The sequence below is a fragment of the Numida meleagris genome, chromosome 25, assembly GCF_002078875.1.
Source record: "Numida meleagris isolate 19003 breed g44 Domestic line chromosome 25, NumMel1.0, whole genome shotgun sequence".
Taxonomy (NCBI): Eukaryota; Metazoa; Chordata; class Aves; order Galliformes; family Numididae; genus Numida; species Numida meleagris.
Genome location: NC_034433.1, coordinates 279781 through 289739, shown reverse-complemented (window position 1 = coordinate 289739; position 9959 = coordinate 279781). Strand labels below are relative to the sequence as shown.

General features: G+C 56.9%; 1 protein-coding gene across 10 annotated transcripts in view; it reads right to left on the bottom strand.

The window, feature by feature from the left end:
- The window catches only part of CACNA1S (calcium voltage-gated channel subunit alpha1 S), a 32852-nt gene continuing 23680 nt past the window's right edge, over window positions 788-9959 (bottom strand). For 8 of the 10 annotated variants that reach the window (XM_021377213.1, XM_021377216.1, XM_021377214.1 and 5 more), the window contains 15 exons: window positions 8872-9000; window positions 8525-8590; window positions 8154-8245; window positions 7526-7685; window positions 6974-7101; window positions 6451-6547; window positions 5766-5868; window positions 4723-4824; window positions 4476-4600; window positions 3970-4098; window positions 3163-3353; window positions 2607-2671; window positions 2039-2136; window positions 1455-1559; window positions 788-1273 (listed from right to left, as the gene is read on the bottom strand). In XM_021377213.1, the coding sequence (XP_021232888.1) occupies window positions 1013-1273; window positions 1455-1559; window positions 2039-2136; window positions 2607-2671; window positions 3163-3353; window positions 3970-4098; window positions 4476-4600; window positions 4723-4824; window positions 5766-5868; window positions 6451-6547; window positions 6974-7101; window positions 7526-7685; window positions 8154-8245; window positions 8525-8590; window positions 8872-9000 (1851 nt within the window). In that variant the 3' untranslated portion in view covers window positions 788-1012. Of the gene's footprint in view, window positions 1274-1454; window positions 1560-2038; window positions 2137-2606; window positions 2672-3162; window positions 3354-3969; window positions 4154-4475; window positions 4601-4722; window positions 4825-5228; window positions 5345-5765; window positions 5869-6450; window positions 6548-6973; window positions 7102-7525; window positions 7686-8153; window positions 8246-8524; window positions 8591-8871; window positions 9001-9959 lie in introns of those variants that run through there. The other 2 variants (XM_021377221.1, XR_002432819.1) reach the window with 2 other exon arrangements.

Below are 9959 nucleotides of genomic sequence, written 5' to 3'. Positions count from 1 at the left end.
GCCCAGAGCTCAGCAGCAGCCATCTCCCTTTTATTAAGCTAACAAAATACCCTGCTGGAGACCAGACATGCTCTGTTGATTCAATACGTCTCCTGGGACCTATCAGTTTGCTGCGTTTTGATAGATATTAGGCAAGGAAGAGCCCAGCACTGTTCGGTTTGGATGGGCTGGAGGCCCTCTGAAGCAAGAACCCTGACAAAAGAAGACCCAGGGGGACAGGGCTGTCCCAGCGCTTGGCAAACACATTCCTCCTGGGGCACTGAAGTCTGTAAAACTGAGCCCTCAGGCAGACCCCTTCCCACAGAGCAACGACCCCTCTGCCCCAAGTGGCAAAGTGCCCAGCCCCAGGCAGGTCTGCTCCAAGCACGCTCCTCCGATGGTGCCCATCTACTCCCACAGGTCAGGCTGGGCTGCGAGCAGAAGGGGCAGGGTCCAGCAGGTACATGAGGATGCAGGGTGCAGCTGCTGGGATGCCAGTGCGTAGCCACATCTTGGCACCCTCAAAGTGATCAACCGAGGCATGAGCATGCGGGAGTAGAGAAAGATCTCAGGGCCAAGAGTGGGGCTGCCACGTGAATCATGGAATCACTAAGGTTCAAAAAGCACACTAAGATCACCAAGTCCAACCATTGGCCCATCCCCACCACGCCCACTAACCACGTCCCTAATCACTGCCAGCTCTTCTTGAATGTGGCCTCCCCTTTGCAGCCCCCTCCCCAGGCTGGGCTCAGGCAGGCAGTAGCCTGCAGCCAGGAGAGCAGAGGAAGGAGGGGACAAGGGGAACCCATGGAGTCACACAGCAGGGACACTTTAATGATCCGTCCAGCTCCTGCAAGACCCTTCTGGCACAGCATCACCCTGTCCTGTCACCAGCATCCCGCAGACCCAGTGCAAAAAGACTCCTGTGGCCAGACAGCCCACCAGCCCCACAGGCAAAGAGGGGGAGAAGTGCAGCACTGCTCTGTTATCCCCCATAACGGGGTCGTACCCGTGGGGCTGCATGGCAGGTGGCTCAGGGATGAGTGGTATCGCTGGTCTGATGGGATGTGGCCACACTGAGCCCTGGGGTGCTGACTGCTGATGCAGCCAAGGTGTCCTGGGGGGCAGAGCTGGTTTCTGTGTCCCACGGTGCTTCTCTTCCCTTTAGCAGCTCCACAGCTGCTTTCTCCACTTCATCCACCTCCAGCTGGCTGCTGGCTGCCATCTCGTCCCTGGTCACTGAAACGAAGGATGGGTCACGGGCCAGAGCCCCAAGGCCCCCGGAGATCAGAGCCTGCAGCAGAGGAAAGTGTCACAGCCCCGTGTGGAATAAGTTTGTAGCAGAAGGGCTCACGCTCGCTGCCTTTGCCCTGCTGCTGCCCTCCTAGATAAGCTCTTCCCCTCAGTCTCCCACCATGGAATCTCACCGCCCCCTGGCTGTTCTGCCTTTCCCTCTGCCAGCCTGTGTGCATTACCTCTTGAATGAGGAAGGTGATGGCAGGGGTGGAAGATGTGTTTGTGTTGATGCTTTCATGCCACCGGTGTTCTGAGCTGGATACTGCTGCTGTCACCATGCTGTCCTGGATGAAAGGAGCAGGGAGCTGAAGCTCAAGCTTGGTGATAATCATGGAACATTTCTCCTGTGTTAATTTTTTTGGCTACAACCCAGACTGCACAAGGATTCCCATCCTTCTGAATCTCCTGGGTCCAGGACACCACCAGCAATGGGACCAGCAGGGAACGAGCCCTTACCCCCCCATCTGGGCACTGAGGCAGGAGCCAGGCACCCAGGTGACAGGGCACGGACAGCCAAGGGCAGCAGAGGAGTGTGGGATCAACTCTGAGCCCCTCTTTTTTCTGACCCGTCTCCAAAAGCATGAGGGATGCTGCTCTGAGCTGCTCCAGCATGGATCAGCACCGGGGTGGGGGCTCCATCCCCGAGCTGATGAGGAAGAGAGGCTCCAGGAAAGCTGGGCTCATGGCAGGGAGATGCTCCTTCTCAGGAGGTTCAGCCTACGACCCCACTTTGCTTCCCTTGGACACATGCTGTCCCCTTTACCTGCTGGGGATGGAGGCACTGCCCCAATGCTGGGTGATGTTCAGGGGCAGCTCCTCGCCTCCGCCGCAGCCTCTCCAAAGGGATGGGGAGGTCAGGCTCTAGGAGAGAGAGAGGTGGGAATATCAGGTGGGCACGTGAGCAAGGGCAGCCCAGCCACCCAGAGGGGATCAGGACCAAGGGAACTGTATCTAGGTGATGGGGACCAATGGAAATCCCAGCACCTGTCCGCTGCCCCAAATTTGATCCTCACTCTGAATCAGGAAGATGGAACAGTTTGTGATCCCCTATTCTTGGAAATGAACACGGCCTTGTGGCCTCACTGCATGGGGTACCTGGTCCTGCCTCAGACCATGGCACTGCCCCACGCTCCATCGCCATGCAGGGGGGGAAGGTGGAGAGAAGGAGATCTCTTGGAACTCACCAGACAGATCCCACTGGGCTCAGGGCTCTCAGTTGGCCCTCCGAGCTGCTAGGGGCTGCATCTCCTCCTGCCTGCTGACACCAGCCCCTTCCCACCAACCCCGGACAGGCTGAAATGCCCCAGGTCAGGAATAATGCTGAGACTCACCCCGCACTGGAGGCCTGGGTGCTGCTGGCACTGCTCTCCTCAGCACCTCGTCCTCATACTCCAACCTGGCAGGGGCAGGCAGAGGGGTCAGCCAAGCAGGGACCACCACTCTGAACCCAGCTCCATCCAAGGATGCAGCCCTCCCCATCTTCTCCACTCCAGGAATGGACGAATAAGGTGCAGACCCCAAGGTTAGGATAAGGATATTCTCTTACACTGGTAACCCTTGTACTCGTGTTAGGCACTGGTGGCCCCTACCCGGGCCTTGGCACTCAGAGATTGGTGGGGAAGGGAAAAGGATCATCCCTGTATTTCCTGTGTCTACCTCGATCCTAACGGCCCTGAGATGAAGGAATGATGAGAAGGATGAGAAAGACGTTTAGGGCACACAATGCATGGAGCCACAGGTTAACCCTATACATTAATAATTGGGGTCCTTTTATAGAGGGGGAAACTGAGGCAGGAAACAGGCTGCACAGGATGTTCTGATGCTCAGGAAGAAGAAAGAAGCTCTTGATTCCTCCCCACAGCCCACAGGGAGCTCTCCAGCCCTTACCCCTGCAGCCAGTTGGCGTTGTTGACATTGGTGTTGCCTTCCTGGGGGAAGTCATCAAGGAAGACAGGGGAATCAAGGTCTTCACTGCCCACCTCTGTGAACTGCAGGGGCCTCTGGCTGGCCACGTGGGGCTGCAGGGGGCTGCTTGGCTCCAGGAAGCTGTCCACCTGGCCAAACAAACCGCCAGTCCTCTGCAAGAAACAGGAGGGCGTCAGGAGGGGGGTGCAGAGCTCTGGGGCCATTCCTGTGGAGGAAATGCAGTTGGGTGCTCATGGGAATGGCAGCCTCCCTGCTTGTGGTCTCCTAAGCCACATTGCTCAGGTGGGGAAACAGAGGGGATGTAATAAACGTCATGCAGCAGCACTGGGGTGTGACAAACCCTTCCACCTCTGGGCTGGCAGCACCTTTGGACACAGCAGGAATCCCTCCCTGCGAGACCAGAGCCCAGGCTGCCTCAGAGGCCCCAGGGAGTGGGATGTGAATCAATCCCTGTTGTGGTGGTGGTGGCACCCACGCTGTCCTGCCTTGTCCTGGCAGAAGATGCGGATGGGGCCCTCCAACCCTGAGGGTCAGCATTCACAACATCCCTGCCACCCACATAATCAAGGTTCTTTTATAGAGGGGTAAACTGAGGCAGTGAACAGGCTGCCCAGGATGTCCTGATGCTCAGGGAAAAGCATTGTTATATCCTTTTTGCTTATGGTCAGGCTCATCTCTGAGGACTATTCTCTACCTGCTGTAGCCATGCTGAGCTCCAACACACAGCAGTGGGGCTGCGAGGGACAGCTCCCACCTGGGTGTGCTCACCCTGTATATCCCCTCCTCCATGGCAGCCTCCACCATCGCCCTCTCCAGCTCCTCCTCAGCAGTCAGGTCCCCAGAGATGGCTCGATGAATTTCAGGAGCGGCTTCTTCTTCAATGCTCCTCAGCCCAGCCTGGTGGGGACAGGAAGGCATGGCTGGATGTGGTCTGGTGCTACAGCCCCTCTCACTTTGGGTTTTAGAGAGGGAAATGTGATGGAGCTTGGTCTCCAGGCCTCAGAGAACCACACTGCCCTGCCAGCTGCCCCTCCCAGGGATCCTGTGGCTGGCTGGCTCTGTGCTTGGTGACCAGGTCAGCACTGATTCACTTGGGGCTACCTCATTTCCAGAACCTGAGGGACAGAGGTCCCCATGTCCCATTTCAGCCCTGTCTCTCCCAGTCACCAGGGCTTTCTAGAGCTGGGAGAGCCCCCTGCCCCTGTCTGCAGGATGCCCCATCGTGCCCTCCAGTCCTCAGATAGCATCACCCCTCCACCAACCATGCTACCAACCTGGATCTCTACAGGGTTCTTCTTGGGACGGTACCCATAGTACTCCTCCTGGCGCTTCATGAACTTCCTGAAATGCTCTTGGATGAGGAAAGTGGCATAGAATTTGCCCACTGTCACCTCATCATCTGGAGGGGAGGAAACCAACCTGATGACTTTGCCCACTATGAGGCCCTGAATTGCTGCAGCAGCTGAGCCCCCTGGGCAGGGGGAGCTCGGCTCCTTGGGGAAGTCCCACGGGGTGATGTACCTCCAATAGGTGGGATGACCTGGTCCAAAAGCTTCATACTGGTTCGCTTCCAGATTTTTTTTATAATGGTTCTGAGCTCCTCATTGGCCTGTTCAAAGTTACCTGTGGGAAAAGGGAGCAGGACAGAGAGGTTTATTCCCAGGGGAATGTGGACATGAACAAAGACAAAGCGTGTGGAAACCTGGCCAGGCTCCTGCAGGGTGTGACAGTTCCTTGGCAGCCTCCCCACCCAGCAAACATGAGCTCTGTAGGAATTAGACTTTGATTTTAGCAAAAAGTCTGCTCTCATGCATGCTGTCAGACCTCCTGTGATCCTCCCAATGCTCCCTGCAGTGTGCTGGATGCTGCATCCCCCACCCCAGCTGAAGGGAAGGCACCGTGCCCTGCTACTGGGAGATGTTGGCTTCAGTTGACCCCACTGCCCAGCTCCACCTCCTGCTGCGCTGGCTTCTCATGTGCTGCTGCCTAACCCACAGGCATGGAAACAAGTTGGTGTGGTTTCTTACCAAAGCAGAGCTTTGCAAACCATGCTGCTGGCAAGGAAGAAAGCAACTCCTCCCCAGCACAGCTAAATTCAAAGAGGAGCCATCCTCTTCCACTCCAGTCTGAGGTTTATGCACACCTGGGGAGATGCAGAACTGGAACAACCAGTGCTATGGCAGGTGCAGGGGGACCAGACTACACTCAGCAGTGTGGGAAGGAGTCCAGCAGCAGAGCACTGAGGCAGGGAACGGAACTGGGTCTGAACTGCTCCTGAGCTGCACAGTGAATTTACACAGCTGGGGTGGCATTGGTTTGCTCATCATGGTTGCAACACATAGCCCTGCAACTAACATCCTCCAGGCTTGGCCTGATCCCCATGCATGTGCCCATGGTCTCTGGTCCAACACTGGTATAAAGCTGAGGGTTGCAACAGGGAGTCTTGCCCCACCAGCAAGGTGCCCTGAGGTCCTCAGACTGAGCAGGGAAGGGTGTGTAACATGCACCCTGCAGCACAAGGAGAGGGTTCCCCATGACAGGAAAGCAGACAGCAGCCTTCATACCTTCAGTCTTGATCTTGAGGGCTGTTCTCACCAGCGCAAAGAGGGTTGCATTGAAGGTGACGGTGCCGTCGCTGTTCAGGGGCATGTTCATGCACACCAGGCGCTGCAAACCAACCAACAACCATGTGCTGGCAGCAGAGCAGGCTGGAAACTCTGCACAAATGTACAAGCTGCCCTCCCTGTGAGCCTCATGCAGCCCCTGGCTTTGTGCAGAGCTAAGCCAGGAGCAGTGCACCCAAGACTGCAGAGCTGGAGTCTTTGGCTCCCTCAGTGCTCTCAGACCCTGGGGACAAAGCTCTGCAGCCCAGAAGATGCAGCTAAGTACTCAGGCCCAGCATTGCCCTCTTGCTTCAGGTGCAGATGGGGAGCACCCCAGCACAGCTTGGAAAGCTCTCTGTAGTGAGGGTTGGGGGGAGCAGCACCCCAGTAGGGTGCACCCCTGCGGGTGGAGCTGAGCTCAGGCAGGTCCTGATCCCCAGAACCCTGAAATGCATCAATTCCATGCAGGTTGCAGCATCACTCCTTTCCCTGACAGCTCCTCTCCATTAAATACCAGAGGTCAGAGTATGAGCATGTATGATGACATCGGAAAGACAGCTGAATCCTCCTCCTCATCCTCCCAGGGGAGGATGCAGCTGGGAAGGTGCCCTGTGCCCACACACCCTCCCATCTCCTTGGCTCCTACCTTACAAGCTACACGGTGAGGGCAGAACTTCCCAAAGCCCAGGGGAGGTTGGATACGTCTCAGCAGGGTCACCACATCCAAGTGTTTGATCCTGCCCCTGCAGAGGAGACAAGTTGCGTCAGCAGGGAGGTGCATGCAAGCAGGGACAAGGTTTTGGGCAAGGGCTGTGTGGGATCATGTTCATGGCCTGCCCCGTGCTCCCATGGTGGGCAAATCCCTTCTCTGTGCTCCTCATGGGGGAAATGACTGCTCCCCAAGGCACCAGATGGTAGATAAAGGTGAGCAGTGGCATGGAAAGAGTCGGCAGCATCACCTGGACTGGATGAGGATGGGACTGGAGGTCTGGTGTCCCCAAACCTCTTGATGGATTGTATCAGCTCTGGGACAAGCTGGCAAGCTCACACACACCTCTACTGTGTGATCTAATGCCAGACAGCACTACAGTTCTGCCCTGGGTTGCAGCAGAGGGCAGCCCCCAGCCCCTGGCACTTCTCTCCACCTGCCATGCCACATGGACACTCACTTGGCTTCAGGGTCGTACTCAGCCCAGATCCGTTTGAACTCGTCCAGGTGGTGGGGTCCCAGGATGGACCAGTCACGTGTGAGGTAGTCAAAGTTGTCCATGATGACAGCCACAAAGAGGTTAATGATCTGAGGGCAGAGGAGAGGGTTGAAGGTTGCTGTCCTGGGTCAGAAGGGGTTCAGGGTCCCCAGAATCAAGGATGCTTTTGGTGACTCCATTCAGAGCTGAACCTCCCACTCAAGGACATTATGTAAAAGGCTGCACCAATTCAAGGCAGCTCTTCCCTCTCCACCCCTCCTGACAGGCAACACGGACACTCAGTGTCCATCTGGACAGCAGCACATGAGGCTGTGTGATGGAACTCAGGGGATCTGGGGCCTCATGGAGTGCAGCACTAGATGTAACATGGCCAGGGAAATGGGCTGGGGGATTCATTGTTGCTGGGAGAAAGGTGCTGTGGGATCCAGCCCCATGAGGTGCTCAGCAGCCAGGAGCTGCCCCGAACCAGGACTGGAGTGCCAAAGGGAGTTCAGACTGCAGTAGCTGCCATACCAGGAAGGCACAGAGCATGTAGAAGCTGATGAAATAGAAGTAGGCAAAGCCCGTGCCGCAGGTATACTCCTCGCCCTCAGCGTAGTCGGACTCAGGGTCGCACCGCTTCCCGTAGCTGCAGTCCAGCAGGATCTCCTGCCAGGCCTCCCCCGTGGCACACCTGGGGAGAGGGGATGCTGCTGCACCCAGCCCTGCACACCGTGAGCAGGGAGCAGAGAAAGCAGTGCTCGAGCTCCTGCATTTGCTGTTCCAGTTGGGCAGGACCAGGGCAGGTGTGTGATCTGCTATTGCATGCTTCAAAGTGAAGTGTTTGGAGTCAAGGGAAGCCTTAGACTGCTTTCTTGTTTCCCCTTAATTCTTCTGAAAATTCACTAATTAAAATCTAGTCTTGGAAAGAAACATTCAGAACAGAAACCCCACAGAGCCCCTGGTCTGCAGCTCAGCCACACCAGGCAAAGCAAGAGCCACTCCTGAAACGCTTCCGCTGCTGCAAGATATTTTTCTTGAGGGAAGCAAATAAATCAGCTGCAGAAATGCTGGTGTCCCTTAGTCTGAGCCGGAGGGCTCCCACATCGACCTGTAGCCCAGCTCCCTTCTGCAGCTGCCTGCTCCCCCAGCCAGCACTGACCTGAAGAGCAGCAGCACGGCTTGTGGGAAGGTTTGGAAGTTGTTGTTTCGGTTGATCTGGGTTCCATCCACTGTGGCAATCTTCCCAAACATCTGTAAATCACACTGTCAGGTCTCCAGCACCCTTCCTCAGGCACCCCCCGCCCTCCAAAGCGCCTCTGTCCCTAAGTTCCCTTTCCTTCAGTCACGAGGCTTTGGGTGCTGAGGCTTTTGGGGTTGGGGGCATCCTTGGAGACCAGGGAAAAATGGTCCCACCACGTGCAGTCGCTGGGAGTGACTGGTGGAGGAGCCAGTCCCTCTCCGTCCCATCTCCCAGATGCTACCAGGCTGAGGGGTACCTGTTCAAGAGGAATCCCCCTGTGCCCCTCTCACCTGCATCCCGATCACAGCATAGATGAAGAACAGCATCACAATCAGCAGGGCAACATAGGGCAGAGCCTGTGACAAAAGGACCACAGCGTGTGAGAGACACCAGCACAGCACCAAGGTGACCCGGGGACAACAGGCTGGCTCTGGAGCTGCTCAGGGGGCCAGCACTTAGGCCTGCAGGTGGAGAGGAGACAGCTTTCTGTCCCCCACCCCCCAGCCACCCTTCCACCAGCCCCACTCTCCAGTTTTCCTGCATGGCGTGCCCAGCTCTCTGCAGCCTGAGGGGCGGAGTTTGCTGCCAGCCCATGGTGGGTGCTTGTCTGAGGAGGGAAGCGCTGTTCCTCACAGACCTGGAAGGATTTGATGAAGGTCCACAGGAGGGTCCTGACACCTTCTCCTCGGCTCAGCAGCTTCACCAGCCGCATCACCCGGAACAGCCGGAAGAAAGTGATGGAGACACGGGAGTTGTCATCCGAGTCCTGCGGGCAGAGGAGAGCAGCAGACAAAGGAGGAACAGACTTGGGGGGTAGGGGCCCCCAGTGCCACAGGGATGGGGCGATCACAGCTTCTCTGAGCAGCCTCTTCCAGTGCCCAGCACCCTGGCACCCCTGAGAAGATTCCCTGGGGGCAACTGGGGGTACAGGGATGCACCAGCCTCCAGTGCTGCACATGGAACCCTGCCAGCCAACCTCTCCCCATTTTTGAAGCTTGGCACTTGGGCTTCCAGAGGGGAGACCTGCACACCAGGGGAGAGCAGCAGGGCTTGGTGTGTTTTCATGACATGCAGGACACATGCACACGCTGGCCACAGGCAGGCTGGCAAGGGTAAGGGCAGCAAAGGGGGAAGGGAACCACTGCAAGCACATGCAGCTGATATTTACAATGCTATCACAGCCTCCGCCGAGGCAGTACAATCCGCCACTGGATGCAAGAACAGTCTGTCAAGAGAACAAGAGAGTCAGCAGAAGGGAGGCAGAAATGAGAAACAGAGGAATGACTGCAGAAGATGGTGGTGCAGACACAGAAGAAAGAGTAAGACAGAAACTGGGGACAGGAGGAGGAGACTGAGAGAGGAGCACAGGGGAAGGATGGGCAGGAAGCCAACACTGGGGCTCATCAGACAAGGCACTGTCTTTTGTGGGGCTGAGGCAATAGACAGATGGCCAAGGGAACACGTTGACCACGAGGGACTTACCACCTCCATGCCCCATTGCACCTCACCTGCTACAACATGTACGCCTGAGACAGAGGCACACGGGCCAGGAAATCTGGGACAAAGCTCAGGACGGGGGGATTTAGCTGCCTCCCAGCAGTTACCGCCCAGGCCAGGCACAGGGCTGTGGCAGGTGGGATCTGGACACCAGCTGACAGGTTGAAGCTAGCCCCCGGCTCCCTGCCTTGCAAGCTGTGCTGCTCCTGCTCTGCCTCTTTGGAAACC